Source organism: Montipora capricornis, chromosome 8 (genome assembly GCF_036669925.1).
Source record: "Montipora capricornis isolate CH-2021 chromosome 8, ASM3666992v2, whole genome shotgun sequence".
Classification (NCBI taxonomy): Eukaryota; Metazoa; Cnidaria; class Anthozoa; order Scleractinia; family Acroporidae; genus Montipora; species Montipora capricornis.
The window spans coordinates 31497798-31520297 of NC_090890.1; the positions used below are offsets into that span (position 1 = coordinate 31497798).

The 22500-nt window shown below is 37.8% G+C and overlaps 2 protein-coding genes across 3 annotated transcripts in view; one reads left to right on the forward strand and one right to left on the reverse strand.

The window, feature by feature from the left end:
- The window catches only part of LOC138059232 (uncharacterized), a 23964-nt gene extending 15687 nt beyond the window's left edge, over positions 1-8277 (reverse strand). Inside the window, exons 1-4 of one of the 2 annotated variants that reach the window (XM_068904791.1) lie at positions 8112-8277; positions 7165-7289; positions 1000-1261; positions 1-43 (exon numbers count right to left, since the gene is read on the reverse strand). The exon at positions 1-43 is cut by the window's left edge and continues 262 nt beyond it. In XM_068904791.1, coding sequence (XP_068760892.1) covers positions 1-43; positions 1000-1237 — 281 coding nt within the window. In that variant the 5' untranslated portion in view covers positions 1238-1261; positions 7165-7289; positions 8112-8277. Of the gene's footprint in view, positions 44-999; positions 1311-7164; positions 7290-8111 lie in introns of those variants that run through there. The other variant, XM_068904793.1, reaches the window with a different exon arrangement.
- A 6563-nt stretch (positions 8278-14840) lies between these two features.
- The window catches only part of LOC138059233 (neuropeptide Y receptor type 6-like), a 12762-nt gene continuing 5102 nt past the window's right edge, over positions 14841-22500 (forward strand). The window contains exon 1 of the mRNA XM_068904794.1: positions 14841-15046. The gene's annotated coding sequence lies outside the window, so the exon portion shown is untranslated. The remainder of the gene's footprint in view (positions 15047-22500) is intronic.

The window sequence follows — 22500 nt, forward strand, 5'->3', positions numbered from 1 at the left end:
GTGCTCAACTGACAACATTCATTGAGCATCATCTCCAGAAAATCTAAGAAGAAAACACACATGGAACGTTTTTGTCTTTCTTGTCCCATCAGTCGTTAATTTTTTTTCTATGAGTCCGAGATCCAATGGACATTGGGTCCTGTCCATGCAAAAGAAATTATTTTCATGAAGATTGTTTTTGATTTTGATGTTTTACCAAATTGTTGTTTTACAATGCACACCAATAGCGAGTTTAATCAAGGACAACGTCAAATATAACTTATCGTAAGAATTTCGCGATTATTCCCTCTTGTTCACCTTGTACAATGCGTGCGAACTATCCTCGGCTGCAAATGGGTGCATGGGTACGAACGGTTTTTTATGAATGGTTCAGTGTTATATGCCCACGTTGTCGTCCAAACTTTTAAATTTGGCGATTTCACGTTGTCGTTATGGTAAGTAAGCCAACGAAAAGCACTGTAATGATTGCCGCGCGTCCAGTGCGATTATTTTTCCTTTTTTGACCAATAATATTCTTGCTTAGTGGCGTTGTCGTTTCCGTAGCAGTCGTCGTTTGCTTAAACTTCCTATTAACTCAGTACGCTTTCAAATAAGATGAGTTAAGTTACAAAAGTAATGCGACTTCAGATAAATATAAATCTCTAGAAAAATTTGAAGTTATTTCTTTAAGCATCACTCTTGGTAACTTCACTAAAGAAGATTTATAATAAGGAGATTCTTCTTCTTCCAACGATGGGTATGAAGCCAAACTACATTTTATCTCCAGAATAAAGCCAAGCAAAAATTTTTCCCTAGTATTTTTATCAGTAACTTAGTTCGGTTGACTGACTGCAAGTATTTCCAGCTGCCGTTTAGGTATTAGTGGTAATGTGGTTTGGTTTAATAAACATTTGGTTATGCAAACTGATTGAGGCTGCATAGTTGATTTCATTTTTGAAACACAGATTTTGAAATTCCAGGCGATGTACATGTGGAAAATGGGACCAAGAGATACAATACCTGTGAAGAGTCCACTAGAACTTCCAGACAATACTGTAGCATTTCTTTGCACATAAGGCGGTCGAGAAAGAAGTCCGTTCCATTCGACCAAGAGTGTTTCAGGACACTCAACAGAACCAAACCATTCCTCGCGTTGAGTTGATTCTGAATTGCTCGAGGAAAACCCAATGAGACCAATGAAACCAACAGTCAAGATGCACCGATGGAAGCTAATATAAATCCAAAGCCATTCCATCATATTGTGCTAAGTTTCAGTATTAACCTGAAAACATTAACACGACATGTATTCATTTAACGTCAAGGTGTCCACTCTAAATTAGATGAGAATTCCTGGTGCTTTTAATTTCAAAAGAGAATTAATTATTCAGCGACGAGGTTAGACTATGAGCCAAGAGTCAGTGCTTTTTTTTAAATTAATGAGAACATCGAAATTGAAAAAAATGAATCATTGTTTGTGCCGTTTCGCTGAGGTGGGTAAAATGTTGAATATAATAAAAGCGCAAATAAATGCTTAAATGAAGGACATAAATTCATACATTGGAATTAAAACTCTGTTGGAGTATATTTAGTTTACTTCGCGTAACCCTGTGAAAACAAGCTTTTTGGTCGTTAATTTAATGAAAGCCTTTATACGTAGACAAGAAAAAGGAAGGCTACTCTCAATTCACCTTAAATGGTTATTTTGCATTTACTTGGTTTCGCGGGTTTTTCAATTATTCTGGTACACTGAAAACTGTTTATCGTAACACAGCGTGGTACACCCTTTTTTAAATAAAATAAAGCTAATGATTGTTTTGGTACTCTCATGTAGCAGCTGCCAATTATTATCCTAACTTTACTAGGACGAGACTTCTACGTGAAATGGTTTGTTTAGGATGCGTTTGTCCAGTAGTTTGTTCGCGGCGAAGGATAACTGTAACGGCATCGAATGTGAACCCGCAATTCAAGCAGTCAAATTTAATCTATATATACTATTGACGACACCAAATCCAAGAAATGTGCCACCCCAGATAAAAAAGAAAAACACACCATAGATAACCCTTTAAAAACAAAAATCCTTATGAAAGATAGTAAGGAAAAATGTGGAATAGCAATAATTTGACGCCAAACTTTCACAAGCGATGCAAGCACATGCGCAAGGCACAAGGGCAAGCATAACAGCTTGCATTTCACAAGCGCAAGCCGTAAGCACAAGGCGATAAAAAAATGTCTTTTTCGTGTGCTTGAGGTTGTGTATGTCGTGTGAAAACGTAACTCGGCAGACACCTTAATCCAAAATGGCCGCTGATTTATGCGGATACAAATTGGCCCTTGTTGCCTCGTTCAAGATAAATTATTCTTTTGAATTTTAAGCTTAAGAACGAGGCATCAAAGGCTTATTTGAATAAAAACAAAAGAATATTTAAATGGCGGCCATTTTGGAATAAGGTGTATAAGTACAAGGAAACCATATGCATATGTGACCAATTGAAGCAATCGTTCCAGACTCCCCGCGTCTGAGCATTTGAACAAAATGGAGGAGGCCGTGGTTGATTTTGATGAAACGTTACGCTTACGTCGACGCCGTTCATTTTCACTTAGCCAACTTCATGTACAACACAGAAAAAACGTTAGACTTCAGTTGTATGAAATGCATTTTTGCAAAGAAATCTCCTAAGTCACTTTCAAATTTTACAAAACGCAGTAGGGAATGAAACGAGTACATTTGGCTAGGGTATAGTTGTGATAGTTGTAGGCCATCGAATCTGGTTCCACTTTTGCGATTAAACAACGAAAGACACCTGAGAATTTCAGGCGGCTACAACGGGATGACCGATGAATGAAAGAAATGTACAGTTCTTTGAAAGAGATACACAATCTACAAATATATTTCTCTGGAAGAAATGTGAATTTCTTTCGTTCATCAGTCCTTTCAGGGGAACACACGAGTCCAACAAATTGACCAACTCCCAATTGCAAGTTAGAGGCTTCGTAGCTCAGTTGGTAGAGCTGCAATGCACCGGCATCGCAGAGATCATGCAGGTTCGCATCCAGTTGAAGCCTCCTAGTAAATTTTTCAGGTGTCTATAACAGACAATTGCTTAAATTTTCCAGTGAAGCTCGAGGATCATTTCTATCTTTCGTCGATAATTAACCCACACTTCAATTATACATTTCTTTCATTTCTTAATGACTGGCAACCTTGCACTGGTAACTAAATGTTCTTGCTCTTCAGAGTAACGATTATCAAAAAAATACACGAGACACTGTCGGTATCCGTCAGTTGACATCGAACGAGATTATTTTGCATTGTCGAAGTAACATAAATACCGATCGAGAGGATGGATGGAGTAGTTACACAAATCAATAGAATCGGCCTGACGATTTAAAGAAAACTCGTTCGGCATTTCATAAGGGAAGTCTCCGACGATATGTCGGTAATTTGAAAAAAGACCTGCTTACCATAAAAACATTGAAAACAATAGTCATTTGTTTTTGAAGGAGCTGTTGCAGCCAGGTCGAAATTTACACTGACTATATCTGTGTCCCCGCCGCGATACTCAACCGGAAGATTATTTCACAGAACCACACCACTTTTTGAGGTAGTTTGATAGAAGCAGAGTATTAGCTAGTTTGTAATTTCGGACGGGCCAAGTCGATTAACTTTGTGTTACATTTTAAATATAAGTTTGAATTAACAGGTGTGGTGTGAAATCACGACTTGCCTGTGCAATTTTTGCGGATGCCTTTAATTTCGTTTGCGGGCGATAGAAGCTTGTAGACGGCAGCCCGATGCAACCGTAACCAAAGTCAATCTCACTCTTTTTCGACGTTAGTTCCTAGATGTAATTTATATATTTCAAACTTTGATCGCTGACATTTATAAGGAAGAATTTTATTAACACACACCAGGACATAAAGTCATTTCTTTTCTTTTTTGAGCGATGATGGTTTTGATCTGGAGGGGGTGGAAATTTTGAATTAAGTTCGATGTTGAAAGCAAGGTGAGCTTAGCAGCACCAAGCTGTATGAAAAAATTTCCCTTGAACTATTGTGTTTTCACTTTTCCTATGCAAACATAATCATCACCACAGGTTATTTATCTTTCATAGTGGAAGATATTTATTCCGGCTTCACGTGCACGTGTATTGAAGATATTTTATTAGCCTGGTTTAAATGTCTATCGCATCTGAAGTCAGACAAGTACTCTGCTGAAAAAAAAAAAGTTTCTAGATTCAAAGACAGAAATCTCTTGTACTTCTTGTATGCCAAACCAGGAAGTTTCAGTTCAGGCATCTGACTATGAATTGTTCGTTCTTCCTACAAGCTTGTGGCTTTCCTTTTTCGAAAACTTTCGAGGCAAATTCGTTCGAAGACTTTTCCACAACATTTCTTTATTTGATGCAAAACTCAGCGCTCATACACAAAACCACTCGGCATGGGTACGTAAATTGATGTCAAAAAGCCCCCCGCTTGGGAGGAAATTGATCCTGTTTCTTTAGATCACAACCGCCATTCTAGTTTTATCGCTTTGAGTTTTCATTTCTCTGTTTATATTTCTTTGTACTCTTTCCGTTCTTCCCAAAATCATCATCAAATTTGAAGGAATCCTTCGGAATTTTATCCGTAAGAAAGGTCTTTTTTTTCTCCGTTTAGCGTCGTCCGACCGACCCAAATTTTTGGCATTTTCCAAAAAGAAATTTGGTAACGACGTTTTTTAAGCCATTTTTATGTCGCATAGGAGTTTCGGTGGTTGATCTTTTTTCCCACGCTGTCTTAATTTTGCAGCAACATCCACCAACTTTTCCGCCATATTGATTTTGCGTTCACGTCTTGTTGTTTTCCTGGCGCCACAGCTATGATTCTGGGGTACCAAGGTCTCCCATTCCGAGGATGCTTATGTTTTTTTTTAGGTTTTTTTTTTTCAATCCGACCGACCGACCCAATATCAGGAAACGCATTCGACGGTAAACGAAAAAAAAAGGGGATGGCCAAAGAGCTTTAAAGTAGAAAAAATTATCTTAAAATAAAATAAAAAACTTACGGAATACTCGAGGTCGAAATGTTGAGCTGCTTTCTCCTAATTAAATTAAGAAATCTCCTCTTGTCTCTAGGTCGATCGTCAAGTGCTTTTTTATTTTTATACTACTATAATTTGTGCATGGGTAGATGCTGAAGATCGGGATTAAAGTTAAATTAATTCCTTGATATGGAACCGACTATGCTTGAATACGGCTTTAAAAAAAGATATGAAATTTTTAATAACACTGGAAATTGAGTCCCATAACCAATGGATAAGGTCGCTATCGATCATTAAGGACAATAATTGCAAAAAATAAGATGAATTCTCAATTCCTCATGTAGACCTCAATCCATTCACACTATTTGTAATGAATGTCAATAAATTACCGCGACAATTAGTGTTTCTTGTTAGTAGTTAGAGACCGATTCTCAAGACCATCATAATTAGATCGTAGAAAACAATAAATTTATATTAAAGTTCTGATTGAAGAAACTGTTTTTTCCGTTGAACTGATTATTCTATATAGTTTCTTTTCTTTCACTTGTAAAATCATTTCTATGCATGATTAGCAACAACTCGAGTCAAGACAAGTCTTTTTTCTTTTTTTCTGTTTTTTTTTTTTTTTGGGTGGGTTAGAATCAATAAACGTAACCCTCGAGAGGTGTCAAATCCGGAAATCTATCTTTTTTAATAATACCTGCGTTCTAAGGAAGGTTTAAATGCTGAACATCAGCATTTCTCAAGTAGTACGATGACCCCTCTATCTCTTACGCCGTCCAACGCAGGAAACACGACGCGGAAAAGGCTCTTGAGACAATTTTCTTTTTCGCGTCTTGTTCCCTCGTCCAGGTGAAATGAATGCACCTTACCACAATGTTCCATTTTCAACAAGAGCTAACTTAAATAGTTTCCGCTATAAACCGGTCGTTTTTAGAAACACCTTTTGAGCTCAATGCCGAACTGGATGCATTTTACCAGATGACCAGTACGGCGTCTTTCGCGCCTTTTTTGGGAAACTTTTCAAAGAAACCCTCCGAACGAGGTTTATGCGAGATGGCCGGAGCAGGACTGAAAACTAAAGCCGCACGGCCCACCGAGATGCGAGCACAAACAGTTGCTCTTGATGTTACAATCCTTACGGTACCTGAGTTTACTACCCCGGTGATCTGACCGATAATGAACGTCTTCAAAAGTCAATATACTCAGAGAGAGAAGGAAAAGTCTTGGCTTACTGGTTTCTGAAGCCTTCGTAATCTGCATCGTGAGACACCTCGAGCGAAATATCTTCAAGCATCCTATAGATCACTTTCATAAATGGCGACCAACTTTACATTCTTTTGTATTTATGTTAATTAGACCTACTGCCCTCGTTTTAAAACAAATATTTTTTTGAAATTTGCTCATCGTAGCGAGGTTAGTAGGGCTTATTAGCATTAAAACAAAAGAATAATTTATTTGGCCGCCATTATGAAAGAGGTCTATCCTCGCATATAGTCGGACAATAAGTTCACGTTAGACAGTATACAATGTAGTTTCCAAAGAGAACCAATATATTTTAAAAAGGACTTTTATTCAGTAATGCGAGGTCACTTTAATACTGAGTTCATCTCCTTTCTTTTCGTGGCCTCAAAATTGCTCTAAGCGAAAACATTCTCAGTGAACAAAGCGCTTATCAGAAGTGCTTTTGATGCTGGTTATTGTTTAACTCCTTGAAAATAAGCCAAATGCATTCCTTTCTATTGCAGTTTCAAGTGCAGTTAAGACTCTTAACTCTGGTATATTAAAAATTAACTCAAAAATTATGATTTTTTTACTTCAAAGTTTGCAATTTATTTTCATGTGTTTCATATCAACACCAAAAACCGAATAATTGCACACAATAAAATATAATGGGGAGGTCTGAGAAAAAGAGTTTCAAAGACAAAGATGTAGTCCGCATTAAAGTGCGATTGCCTCGGGTAACGTGTTGACTTTAGCAAGCCAATACTTCACAAATAATTAGACGATCTGTATATAAAGGTGTCTGGTTTCAATAAAATTTCATTCTGATGAACCTTGCATCAAATTTAATCAAGATTTTCTTCGAATGATTTCCAGTCTCTCTTTAGCCGGTACAATCGATTACTTTGAATATAGAAGCGCATATCAGGCGAACTACTTACCCCGAGCAATCCAACTGAATAGCAGCGCTTGCGAAGGCGAGAGTAGTTTAATTTTAAAATTCTTTGTAGGGCATAGGCGTATAGGCTTTCGGTATTAATGCTTGTCCTTTGACGGCAGCAGTGATCTGAAAAAGAAAGATATTCTGGATTTCGTGGACAGGTCTGTTATGTTACACTGGGTGCCAAAAGTGAATATTTTTAAACGATCGGATACAGAGAACGTCAACATAAATTCTAATGACAATTTGTGTTATTAGAAAGCGCACTTATCCATGTGTTGTTTTGCACTCCGGGAACAATTTTTTCCTTGCAACTGTCTTTTTCTTTTTCGCTATTTCTCTTCCTTCATTTAACTGGTGTCGTTAAAATGCCGTCAAAATATTGTTGTTTTAGTAAGGCTCTTCTAGTTCGAAAATGACATAGCCAGTAACAAAGTCAAGGTTTATCACCTGTTACAAAACGGAAAAATTCAAAACTATGATGACGTCTTCTGACGCCACGTTATTCGTCCGAAAATAGAAAAAATGTTGGATTTTAGGTTTTTTTCAGCTACTGATGATAGTTAGAGTCATGCCGGGATATCAGTGAAACAATCGAAAGTAGAGATTTCATCCAAAGGATGGAATAAGGGGTGTGCTGTAGATAGCATTATAGTCGACAATAATCTTGCATCTAACAATCCAGAATATTGGTAGGCCATTTTCGAGATGAATTTTCTTAGGGTTTCACCGGTCATTGATCAATTCACCGGTCATTGATCAAGGTGCGTTTTTTTTGTGCCTGTAATTTGTTCTACTTTCCATTTAAATTAAAACCGATTTTCATGGTAAATTTGCTGCTGCAAAGAATGGTTTTTTATGGTGTTTCGTATATATAGTAGCTAAACAGCTTCTTATACCTCCGATATTCAAAGTTCAAATCAACAACAATTGATCTACTTGGCTTACTTTCTTCTTATATTGAGCATTTAGTCTGTGCCATCCCGTGAAATATTCTCCTTCCAAACTTTGACGCCTTTTTTTGTTGCACAGTGGAATTTGTGGAACGGCGGAACGGCAATTTCTTCCAATGCGAAGCGAACACAGTAAGACCACTTTTGCCTTCCTTGCAAAGTTTTCAACACACCAGCTGAATGACCATAAATGGTCATAATGGTCTTATATGTCACATCGGGGACTACGTTATCTGGATAGCATTGGATGATAGGTCATGTACAATAATGGCTTGGTAAACCTAAACCAGAAAATTGATTTGTGCGGTAAAGGTCACTTTTAAATTAGTAAAAATATTTAATTTCTTATCTTAAAAAGAGATTTAAATGCTTAATGAAGAATAAGACTCCTGTTGTCATCGTGATTAGTGGTCAATTAAGTTAATTGAGCTGGACCGCCATTTTTTATTTACTACAACAAAGATAAAAGCTCGTGAATAACCACTGATATACTCATTTTCTTATCTCACCTAAATAAATCAAGCAATCCGGCCACAGAGCAATTTTTGTTCCTGCCGTGAATTATAAAGATTCGAAGGTAAACACTGAACAATATGGCACCCCGAACTCATTCCCAGGCCTTTTCTGTGCCCTGGGAACGAGGTTGTATGCCACCCTGCATACTTGACTGCCTTCCTTGTATTTACGACTAACCTACCGTTTACTGTTCCTTTGTCAATAAAGCGTAATTTATCAATTCTTGGCCTTCTCGAATGAAATTGAATTGTTTTGTTGCGACCTGGTTTGCTCTGCGGTAAGTGTTGCGTGACACACCAATAGACTCCAGCGAAGGAGACTGGCAAGAGCTCTTGTTGCAGAAGACTCTCCGGTTGATGTCACCTTTTTTAACGTTATAAAATTAGAAAGTAAAAATGAATAAGCGAAGTACATAGCGCACTTTGTCTTTCTATGCAGAAATGCAAAAACCTGTAGAATGGAGTCATCCTTTCTTCGATGACTTCATTGTGTGGGTTCTTTCATCGCTAAGCAAAATTAAAAAAGTCACGTAACACGAGAGCTTACGGCTAATTGCATTTATCCGAGAACATTAGAAAGTCTCTATCACTAATTACATAAAAGTAATAATTTTTTTCAGCAATATGAGGTAAACCCCATTAAAGTTCGCTCGGCTAGGGTTTGAATCCGAGCTAATCCGCAACCTCTCTTATGCTGGAATTCTATTGTTCTTCAAATAAATTCCTTTAATTCAACATACAAAGCAATTTTACCTGACAGCTTAAACGTAGATAGGGATTATGAGAAGTTTGATACAACCGACAGTTAGCATCGTTAGTAGTCAAATGATCTGAGGAGTCCGAGGGCTCAAACTGGTAAGCGGTAAATTTGTAAATGGCAGATGCCGCACTGAGTTGTATGAGTGATTCGTTTCCCATAAATACTTTCGAGAACGATGTCTTATCCCTGATTTTGACGATAGCGTCATACAACTACCAGAAAAAAAAACCCTTTGTCGTTTATCCATGCTAATAGTCTGCCTTGTGGTTAAGACCTCTTGAGATTACAAAACAATTCACCACTGTTCTAGCCGTCGTCATTAAAGTTGCTGATAAATCTTCATAATTTGTTGAGAAATATGTACTGGCAAACTCACGATTTAAAATAAAATATAATTTTAAAAAGACGTTTCCCAAGTTGCCCTGTTTATCATTAGTACTGAAAGTGAAAGCAGATGATCATTTATTTATTTCTGCGCTCATTCCTTAGAATCCCCGTCAGAGATGACCGTATACTAACCTGATACTTCGAGAAATTTCTTGCAATGAGAAATACTAGTACACTATGGGATTAACACTTGTCTCAGTCACTCATTTTTAACTCAGCTAAATCGGAGAATTTATTACTCAAAAAATTGTGTGAAATTGGTCTTCAGTGGCCAGGTAGATTCATTTTCAACAAGAGGCTACGGGTAGCCTACACTTTGTTCGAAGGAATTTGTTACAATATCTTGGTCAATATCCAGTCCAAACCCGAAGTATTTAATGTCCAAATTCCGTGACACAACCATAAAATTAGGTGCGATCGTAGAATAGTGGTTCACTATATGCTTATGCTTATGCTTATTAGAGACGTTTGTATCGATGGATTTTGAACCATGTTTCAAGGTCCATAACTTGGTCTCTGTTCACCCTAAAAGCACCATACTTGGCCAAATGACCAATCTCAACATGATCTTTCATGTGGTAGTGTCACTTTATCGATTAGTTAAAACTTGAAACTCGCCCCAGTTCTCTGCTGAATTTCGGAAAGGCCAAAAAAATGAGCATACCCCTTCCTCTCGGCAGCATTTCTACCATTTAGGTAAACTAGTTTACTTGTTATGATGGAGGTTCCATTTATAAGGCATTTAACCGGCCGGATAAAGATGAACACAGCCAAAAACTATCAAGTTTACTTGGCGTAGAGCAGTTCGCCAAATTAAAAAGTGTATGCTTTACCACCAAAACAAGAATTTTTTTTTAATAGAGAACGCTGGGAGACTGGGGAGCGTGAATATATGAAACGTCACATTTCATCTTAATAAGAATCATTTTGATTTCAAACCCATTTTGCTATCTTCATTTGCGCAAAATAGAGATCCTACATAGTGGCTTTTACCAGGAAGTGTGTGGTCTAAAGTGATTCGAAATATTAATTAAAACAAAATGTTAAAGCCTTGTACGGAAGTTTCGACGTAAGTAAACGATTCTTATGCATATGTATTATTAATTTAGAGATTCTTTGAGGATTTCCGAACAGATCTTAGAGCGATTTTATCGTAATAATCGTCACTGGCAATAAGGTAGCTAAAGAGAGAGAGATTCTGCATCGCGTTTTCGGAAACCGAACACGGTTGCAGTTATTTTCTGATCTTCGTCTAAGCACGTCTGAGAATCATTTTCCCCGACCTGAATTACTGCCAGGCGCTGGTTCGAGCGGGTCTGCAGACGCTGTCAGAGCGCCCCAACCAGACCTGTGTACGCTTTATCCAGGATCTATCTGTATCACCCTTCCCGTGTCTGACAAGCCTGCTTCCCGAACGAACAAGCGTCAACCATGGATTTGGTCTTCGGTCAGGTTCTAGTAGACAGGTCACAAATATCAACAGACTCCAGCGTACAGACAGGTTCATTACTTTCAAGTACACGTAGCACTGCGTTGTATTATATTTATTGACATTTTGTTTTAGCTTTGCTGACCCCTCTTGTAATTTAGCCTAATGCTACAAGAAGAGTGATTAAACATATTTATCTATCTATCTAAGCACCTCAACGCGAAAGCTTTGAAAAGAAGCGCAATCCTTGAGAAAATGAGTGAAAACTAGTTTTGTGAAGCAAGTTGATGATGCAAGACTTGAGAATGATTTTGAAATGTTTTGGGAATAGTCGCGCAGATGTGACTTTGAAATTTACACTCTTGCATGCAAATAAGTAACGAAAGATGTCGCGCGTTTTCAGATCAAACGCTTGCAATACTCGATTATCTAAGTGTTTTGATTCAGTATTCACGCTCACTGATTCCAAATAAATTAGACCCAATTAATTGCTTACGTATATGTTATAATGACCAAACACATGGCTGATGATTTCTGATATAAGCTCATTTTGATGACTTTCGAACTAAAAATGATACCAAATGAATGAAGGGGTAACAAATGAATGAAGGGGTAGTTTCTAAAGAAACTGTGGTGCTGCGTCGGTGGGGAAGTAGTATACAAAAAGTTGGTTTTATCAACGGAGTTGATAATGTAAATTGGCCACCGTACAGAGATTCTGAATGAAGGGGTAGTTTCTAAAGAAACTGTGGCACTGTGGTGCTGCGTCGGTGGGGAAGTAGTATACAAAAATTTGGTTTTATCAACGGAGTTGATAATGTAAATTGGCCACCGTACAGAGATTCTAAAAGCTGACGTTTCGAGCGTTAGCCCTTCGTCAGAGCGAATCGAGGGATTATGGGTTACGTGTAGTTTTTATAGTAGAGTAGGAGCTACGCTATTGGTGATAACATGGCAACGTGAAAAATAGGAATATATTAGTTAAATGAAAAGCGTTCGTTAATACCGTGAGGATTAAGGGTGCCGATTTGAAAGATGAATTTTTGTTCCACATCGGTCACCTAGTCGTCTTTTAGACAACTAGGTGACCGATTCCGCGAACACCTTCGCGATGTTGAGAAGAATGACAAAGATGCATCTAAGCCAGTCGCTCGCCATTTTAATCTGCCTAACCACTCCAAAAAACACATGGCTATCTGCGGCCTTTCCCTACATCTAGGTACGTCGGAAAGCCGCAAGAATCTGGAACAAAAATTCATCTTTCAAATCGGCACCCTTAATCCCCACGGTATTAACGAACGCTTTTCATTTAACTAATATATTCCTATTTTTCACGTTGCCATGTTACCACCAATAGCGTAGCTCCTACTCTACTATAAAAACTACACGTAACCCATAATCCCTCGATTCGCTCTGACGAAGGGCTAACGCTCGAAACGTCAGCTTTTAGAATCTCTGTACGGTAGCCTATTTACATTATCAACTCCGTTGATAAAACCAAATTTTTGTATAAAAATGATACCGGCCGAGAAAACTGTCCCAAGTTCTAGTTCTGACTTCAATCCTTGATCTTTCGCTCCTTTCAGATACCTCCCCTCTGGTTGGCAGGAAGGGAGAGAAATGTCGCCCCCTAGACCACGACACAGATCCCTTTCCAACACACAGCTCAGTTCTACCCTTGTCCATTTAACGTGAGATTTGGAACGCTTTAATGTTGTTGAAAAAAAAGTAATTGCATCTTCCATATGGTACGAACTGGAGTCGAGGATTACAAAGTATACGCACGCGCATTGGTAAAGGTAAGATACATACATACATGCATACTCAGTCCCAACTGTTCCAGCAATATTGTCAAACTATTAGGCCTGTTCCAAACGTCATGCTACTGCCGTGCCGAACTCAAATGAAATTGTCCTTTCGATTTAAGCACGGCAGTAGCACGCCGTTTGAAACCATTTAAGGCACTTAGGTTCGGCACGACTACTTAGCACGGCAGGACTTGCCGTGCCGCACGGCAGTAGCACGACTTGGTTTCAAACGGCGTGCTATTGTTGCGCCGAACTCAATTCATAAATTAATTTAATGTCTTTTGCATTATTTGCATACTATTACGCTGGATGGATGGTTTGTTTTGTCTTTTGTAGGTTCGACGCTTGAAACCGCTACCGTGCCATCGTCGTGCCACTGCCAAACCAGTTTAATTTGAGTTCAGAACGGCAGTAGCACGACGTTTGGAACAGGCCTTACGGGTTCATCTTCGATCGACTGTTTAAAGGACCTTTGTATCAAAACCTCGGCTCAACAATTTGTTTTTTATATCAAATAATAATTTATGTCCCTTTTAACCCCATTTGGGACTAAAAGAGGTACTGTACATGTGTATACGACAATTGGATTTTTTTTTCTCTGCCACAAAGGTCATGAGAATATTATTGACCGTCCAACGAACGTGCATTGCGGAAAAGTGACGTTTTCATATCCGCACGGTGGGGTTTAATAAATCTTCATTTTCCAATCACTCCATAAAGTTTGTTCTCTCCAGTTACATTTTAAGACCCGAGCTAAGGCTTGTTTTGATAATTTACCAAAGAGTATGTTCTCCAGCGTCTGTTTTTTCATCTTCAAAAGTATACGAGATGTGTTTGTTTATTCATTTGACCTAAAAAAAAATTTGTTTTTAATAATCCCTCCTTCGTACCCGTAAGCTTAATTTTAGCTAATAAGCGACTTGTCTTTTCTTTTCTTCTTCTAATAATAAGAGAAACAATTTCAGTTTTATCTAGTCCGTATTGTTAATGTTTATTTTGTCAAGATTGCTCTCTTTCGGGCCCTTTTTATGTGAACATTGAACACACTGCCAAAAACAAACAGACTTTGAAAAAGATACATTAGGGGTATACCAGGAAAAAAGCTTGAAAATGCTAGATTATTTTCATTCTCTTTGGCGGATCACTTTCAAGAGTTAGAGACAGATGTTATCGATTAAGAAAAATCAGGTTTCTATTTCCTAGGACCCCGTAAACAAAACAGCGCGAGTCTTGCACGGCCAATAGAGACCCCTTTTAACTTTAATTGAATAGACTTTCATATTTCCCTTAATCATAGTGTGACCTATGACGCACTATTCGCTCTGCTTTCTGGAAACTCTGAGAGAAGCAATCATTGAAAACACCAGGACACAATTAAATGTTTGTTTACCGGCAGTGAAATAGATTCCTGTATTTATCCCATTAAATAAAGTAACCGGAATATTACTTGAACGTTAATTAGGGTTTATTCAATAACCTCAGCTCGCAGGGTTCTTTTAAGGTCTTTTTTGAATGAAGAAAATGCCCTTCACACGCAGCCGTTGATAATTCCGGATCGAGAGGCGAAAAGTACTGTGTATGAGAAAAATAGAACTTGCTAAGAAGTAATCAAAAACGAACAACAATAAAACATCACATTAAGATAAAGGGTAGGTTTATTTTGACGTATTTTTTTGTTATTATTCCTTTTTATGGGTCGGGCCGTCAATACAAACTCAACCACAGAAATGTCATCAATCCATTAGCATGGCGGGATAACATGAAATTGATCCAAAGCGCTATTTGATCTTCATGATTCTTTTTTCCTGCTTAAAAGTCTATGCTGGCACGAAACAAAATTAGTTAAATATTCATGTTCTTGGCAGTGAAGCAAGACTACAACTTATATATAAGCACTTGTTGACCGACGATCGTCCTGTTTAAACACTCAGTACCCGCCACTTCCTTGGTTGACGCGGAGAAAAGATACCGTGAAATACTGAATTTCTCCCCTCAAATGAGGGTGAGAACCGGATCAGAAGATCTTTAAGAGTGAGTATTTCTAATAGCACACTGCATTGTACTACTATACAAGCTACAGTTTGTCCCAAAAAATCGTATAATCGGTAGCTGAATTCCCACTTATGATATATTTAACTTGTTGAGCATTGCTGTGGATAGAAAACGTGAACCGGTCCGCGACCACAAAGACCACTCCACACAGAAGCTGTGCATCATTTGCTGGGTTTTTAAAAATGGTGGACTGAAATAGTCACTTTTTTATTCAAATTTTACATTACGTTTTTTTTCTTACTGTAATCGTCGCTATGTATATGTGCTACGCTACTTCATCAAATTGTAGCCATAACTGTCATGACATTTGGTAACATTGTAAATTCTGTCTGCAAACGCAAAATACGATAACGCCATAAATAAAGTACTCCGTTTCGCCCAGCGCATTGCCTTCATTAAAATAATCGCCTTTTGAACCCGGGACATCGGGTTTTCAAGATGCCAAAATTGAACAACATACAGTATCTGTTGCATACGACCACTCACAAGAACTTTTATTTATGAGTATTATTCTTTAAAAAAGGTTGACTGTTGAACATGCTCCTTCAACAAAACGTCGGAAAAAAAAATGAAACTCCATACCGCCCCGGGAAAGGTTTAATGACAATTAGATGTCATCAAGAACTTTGTGAGAGCGACAAATTTGCATAGCACCTTGTCGAAGACAGCATGTTTCTTTAGCGATTAAGAAGATTGCAAATCAGGTTTTCCCAAATGATGAACTTCAATCAAATGGCATCTCTTTTTCATTTCACAAGCTCCTTGCGCTGTTTAAGTGAAAGAAGGAATTTTTAACATCGACACGAATTAATTGAGAAAGCTTAATTAAAGGGGAACTGGAGAAATCGCAATTAAAATTTAAGGGAAGCGAGAAGGGTGTCATTAAAGACTGATTTATCATTGCCTTCACCTGAAACTCCATGCAAACGGCAAAAGCAGGTTGCCGCTTGTAAAAAATGCATAAGAATCCTCTTATTCTAAATTATGCCTCTATTTAATGAAGTTGTTCTATATCTCCAGCTAACATCAGCCCTTTGGCTGCCTTTCACACAACCTACTTATCAAACAAGAGGGAAAGAACCTGATTTGTTCGCTGCGAAACACAAATGTCAGCGTGACTGTTCCCGTTCGCCGTATCTATCTCTAATATCTTTTTATACCCCTGTGTACATGTATTACGAACTCTTTTTTGAGGTTATCAAGTTATGTCTCGCTAGTCGTCAAATCTTTTTGTTGAAAGCACTGTATGGGGGATTCGCGGAAAATTTTTTGAATTTTCATTAATTATTGACGAACGTTTTTCAAGTTGAAGAATTAGACATGCACCTGCTCAAAAACGTTAAGATTTGCCGAGAAATGGCCTATTCTCATTAAAATACAAGCTCCGAACTGCCAACATCACTGTCTGGCTGTCTGTGCAGCTAGTAATCAACCACAATGAATTACGACTTTCATCCAAGTATTACTGACTTCAGCAAATTTCTGTATATCTGCACGGGAAAGGAAAAAATACAGTGTATATAAATAGAGTACATTCATATTTTTTAGTCGTGTTATACTACGTAGACCAAGTAGCTCAAATATGGCTTGGAAAATGTCATTATTTTTGCTAATCTTACTTGGTAAATGAAACGATATTGGCACAATGAAGCTACTCGTGAATACACTGAATCCAGCTCTATGAGAAGCTCGTGACCTTGAAGCGTTTCAACTCTGGTTCAGAGCTGAGATTTTTTAAGTTTTAAAATTTCCTTATTTGGTTGTAACATAGCTCGCGCATTTTCCCGCGCATGCGGCTTCGATCTTCTTTTTGTCCATATTTGGGCATAAAATTGGTGTTCTAAAATCCCCAGCTTTGTTCCAAGGAAAAGAGTTGCAAGTTACACGCTTTAAGGACGTTCGCGCCAATTGTTACTGCGCATCCTTACAGCGCAGAAGGGGAGGGGTGAATTTATTTCCAGTAAATTGATTAATCGTTTCTGTTTTCTTCGAGTTACGTTTCGATAGTTATAATCATTTACATATTGAAATTGAAGCAAACAAGAAACATCAATTGAAGCAATAAATTGTCGCTTATATCTGGAACAAAGAGGAAGCCGCATCAAGACCCATCAATATCGAGTGGAATTATCTCAAGACATTGGGTATTATTGTTCATATGTATATTATCCTAATAATCACCGTTTTGAAGGAAATAAAAGGCGAGTTCATGATTACTTGGGTCCAAGTAGGCCATCATTGCGACAGAAACTCAAGTCGACTTGAGACTACTCATGCGTGACGTCTTATCGCCTTATCGTGAGTATGCATTCGAAGAGGATAAAACTTCCGCTATTTTTTGCCTCGTTGGGGCAAATTCGCGCCAATATTTATCTGAATGACGTATGGGTTGTGACGTAAGACCCCACATTGACTATTCCATTTCAATCTTGACTTGTCCATTTCACTTTTGTATTTCTCGCGGTTCCGGCGCAAACCATTTGCTGCAACACTAAACCATTTCGCTTTATTTCATTTCACTAAAGGTGACTTTTCCGTTTGTGTTTTAAATACATCTTTTCAAATTCTGATAAACCGTTCTACAAAGGACAATTAAACCATTCTGGTTTATTCTTAACCATTAACCAGGCTTGTATTTTTGGCGGTGACGGCTGCCCATAACAACATTCTTGTTTTGTCGTTTCACCAAACGACAGAGACGAAATATGTGAGGAAATGTCTTGCAACACCTTGGCAAATGTTGATCATTTGAATTTTGAACTTATTTCCAGTAAATGGATTAATCGTTTCTTTTCTTCAAGTTACGTTTGGATAATTTTATTCTCCACATATTGAAATTCAAGCAAACAAGAAACACCAATTGATGCAATAAATTGTCGCTCATTTCTGGAAAAAAAGAGGAAGCGCCATCAATATCAAGTGTAAGGTAATATATCAAGATTAACGATAAAAGAGCTCTGGGCGGTCGTTCGTGAATAATCTCTCCCCAAGCATGGAAACTTGGACGGCCCCGCCTACAATAGGGTATACCTGAGCGTACAGAAAAATAGAGATTTCTGTAAACACGAAGCGGATGAGGAGTACTTGAAAGGGCAAGCTTGCAAATCAACTGTGATTACCCACGAAACACACTTGAACCATTTCGATAAATTTCATGACTGGGTTTTTTTGCCGGTGAGGTCGTAGAACCTAACATTTCCTTTTAGTTCACTACTGGAGGCGTGCTCACCCACCAGGTTCTCCGTGATATTTTAAAGTTTTCGCTGGTTCTGGAGATAATGAGAAAATCGCTTGTTTTAGTTTTGCGCCATGACAATGTTTGCAAATTGATAAGCGAGCGAGCATCACATCGAATATAAAAAATTCAAACCTTTACGTTTTGTCTTGCAATTGTTTCTTTGTCTATTATCAAGAATGTCTCAACTCCAACAATTTTCAATCAACTGCATCCCCAGCGACCCTCGTCAGAGAATTTCAAAAGCACGGCCGGTTGTGCAGCGGATACAATTAGTCCCACTTGATTACTACTGTACGTCTTCTTGTATGTGTGTGTGCATTGCACATGCAGTCACTTTTATTCCAAACTGAAAACATTCCTACGTGAGATGTGCGCAAAGGAAGCCGGTTGTGAATGGCACTTAACGATGTTTTGACACGGAGCGTTTTTCACACAATATGCCATTACATTAATTATACTTTTTTGACGATTTCAATTAAGCAGGTGATTTTATTAAGATACCATAAAAGGGCGAAGAATTACTAAGGAAGCCTAGAATTCAAGACACCTAAAGGCAAGTACTTTTAAATCTCGCATATTTTTACTTGTGATTAACGCAAAAAAAACGTTATGTTGTTGCTAGTTTTACTTTCCTTTGGTTATCATCGTTTTATTATTTGCTAGTACTTCTCCAACAATGTGCGAAATTTGGTGGGGATAGCATCGCTAATTTTAGCTCGACCCCATCAACAATAAATATCACATGCACGTCTACAGATTTCTCCAGTGTTGCAAAGCGATGTTCAAGTAGGAATCTTATCCTAGTAACTCAAACACTGAATTCTTAATCAACGCGTATTTTAAAAACAATATTCTTGGTTCCTAAAACACGTTGTCCAGCCGATCGAACTAAGGAACATCAGCATTAAAATTTGATCACAACATTTTAAGGGTTGTTTTTGCGCAAGAATCTGGAGAATCGATGGGTGTCAGTGTGTGATGATGCAAGATGAAAGAACGTTCATTCACTTTACTCTAGTTTATTTACTTCGGTCAGAAGTTGGGGTTTTTTTAGTTTAAAAATTTCGTTCTTTGGATGTAACATAGCTCGTGCATTTTCCCGCGAGTCATTGCAGCTGTGATCTTATTTCTGTCCATATTTGGGCATAAAAACGGTGTATTAAAATCCACAGCTTTGTTCCAAGGAAAAGAGTTGCAAGTTACCTGCTTCAAGGTCAAAAAGGCCAAAATTATAATAAACCAATGGAATTAGCGCGCCAGCTCTTAAGTCAGTGCCGGGAGCAGTCCTAATCATGCTAATGTATTCGTGGGCGAAGCCAATCAATAATTTACGGGTTTTTGAAATAATATCTTGTTTTACTGAATTAACTATCCACCGTCTCTTTACGCATCGTAGGAGATAAGTCAATTTTAAATTGAAAAAGGGGGTCATTTTATAAGCCACGCCTAAGCTTAGAAATAACAAAACGTTACTTTTCAGGCAAAGATTCCTTCAAAATAGCAATATTATTCCTTGAATGCCAGCAAATACTTTCTAACGATTGATCAGAAAACAATATTATTCCCGCAAAGTTGCATGCTTAGAGGGTTAAATTCCACGTTTACGTCCTTCATGCAGTTTAATCTTTTGTCACAAGAATTGTATTTAAAAACGAAAATCTAAACTCAAACCCTAGCTGACGAAAACTTTGCCGAAGAGATTAATCAACCAAAAACCTAAACGAAGTGACAAAATTAACTGTTTGGATGCTAATACCAATAATACCATTATCGACATTGATTTACCCCAGCAACACTTCTTGAGGAGAAGAAAAGTGAGTTTATAGAACACTTTACTAACTACTTACTGCACCGGGGTATCTTGTGTGCCCTATTAAACTGATAGTAACAATAAACAGATCAAAGTTAAGAAGAAAAAAGGTTACAAACTTACCTAGTACAACGATTACGATTAGGAAAAGCCATTTTGTTTCTTTACAGCTGCTCGTAGCTTAACAATGTTGTTAATTGCCGCTAAGTTAACCAATGAAAACGCGCGCTACAGGAAACTTAAAAGCTCGATTTGTGTGGTATATACTAACAGTGTTAAATTTCCGTTCATAATTTATGTTGTTTATAGGAAAACTACGGGATTTATGCTTATTAAATTTCCAGAATAATAACTTTCTAACGCAATGGGGATAAAGGAGCAAAAATAGTCGTGTAGAATATTTATCCGCAAAAGCGAAAATTTGGTGGGGCTAACTTCACTGTGTTATTCTTTAGAAACCAGTGCAAAAGAATGCCGAAAACTCAGTGGACAAGCCTAAAGTTTTTACTTCGATTCTTGAGTCCAAAAATTGCGAAATATAAATCTTGCAATATACAAGCGGAGCGAGTCCTTATTAGTTTTAAACATTAAGGAGAGTTTTAAAATGAACTAGGAACTTTGCCAACAAACATTTACCGAATACCAGTAGCCAATGAAAGTCGCGATGAACCCTCTCTGTTTTGAAAAACGCTAGTTTCATGGACATCCTGCTACACTTAAGTCCATAAACAACAGAGGTTAGTTACAAGATCAAGCATAGTACTAAGATGAGAAAAAAGTAAACTCTACATTGGGCTTAGATATCGCTCAAGTGTCTTCAAAATGATCAAGGCTCGTGGAGGTTGGTTTTAAGAAGATTCTACACAGTTTTATTTTTAAAACAGCTTGTACCATACTTTTATCCTATATTCTATGCACCATACACTATCACTATCACTATGCCGCGGCTATAGACATCATTTTTTAGAATAATATGGCCCCTATGGTGTTACGGACCAAAACCGGCTTAACATCAACGCATCGTTACAGTTAGGATTTTATGTTGGGTCTCTAATATGAGGAATGTCAACGCAGATAAAGCTTTCCAAATGGCAAAGATTATGCTTAGATTTAATGAGAGAGAACTGATATTTCATTCATCGGCGCGTTCTAATATTTGTTCAAGTGCACTGATCAGATTCTCATACTGTACGTTTGATTGCAAGTTGCACGCCACAAGTGTCATCGCCCTAACCATCATAAAAATATTTCATTTGTCTCTAAATTTACATACCAACGAAAATAAAAAATTTTCGTATTGCTGCTTCGGAATAGGGCGATGCGCTCCGTGACCAAAAGCATGCCGGGATCATGCAAAATTAGCGACATAACAGAGTTTAAAAACATATATTCGAAGGAAATTTAATCCGATAGTTAATGAGGCTTCGATAAATTTAAGATTATCTTACTTAATACAGAGATTAAAACAGGATTTACGGCAGGTTAATAGCACATGTCAGGCTGAAAGTTGGGTTTCACCACAAAGCTCGTTGTCATCCGGCTTATAAAATACTAACGCACTTGTGCGAGGTCATAGATTGGACCCTGGGCCTTATTTCAGGCTTCTTTAAATTAATATGTATGTTTAAAATTTGGTGAGGATCGTTCCTTCATTTCAGATATGTTCAGCTATAATCCGGATTCCACCTCTTTTTTCATTAATATCATCCTTGTTCCCGTTGTGAATCGAAGACCGTAAACAAGACAATAATAAAAATGAAATTTCGTATTGATGCTTTAAAATTGGTGATATTTTCTTGGAAATCAGTCCCACAATGTTTTTGTTGTCAAACAAAATGATTTGAATTGTCTCGCTTTGGTAATGAACTGCATGAGGTTAACAGATCAGGAGCGTAGCGTCCTATACGCATATACGCACGTGCGTACTTGAAGTGACCAGAAAATGTTGACATATTTAGCAATTGTTTCTATTCTTAACATTTTACTTGTACGCAACCAAGATTTCGTGATGAAAGCACCTCTTTGATTAAATTCTAAAAGCTAAAACAAAAGCTATAGCATGCACTAACAATGCAGTGTTGTTTGGCCAGCGTGCAACAAAAAGGCAAGGTTGCAAAGGAGCGACGTTCCAAGAACGTTCGTGACAAAGGAGCGACGTTCCGAGAACGTTCTTGACGATTCCAGTCACGCTAGCACAACCAAAACAATGTTTTGTTTGCGCCAAGTTTGCTCAAAATAAGGGCAAGACGCTTTGTTCTTTGCTTGTATTCACACAACTACTTCGACAAGAAATAAAGAACGCAGTTTTTTCCCTCAGTTTACTTAGGTTTCTAGATCATATGTACTTGTGCGTACTTGAAAAAATGACCACGCTACGCGCCTGCA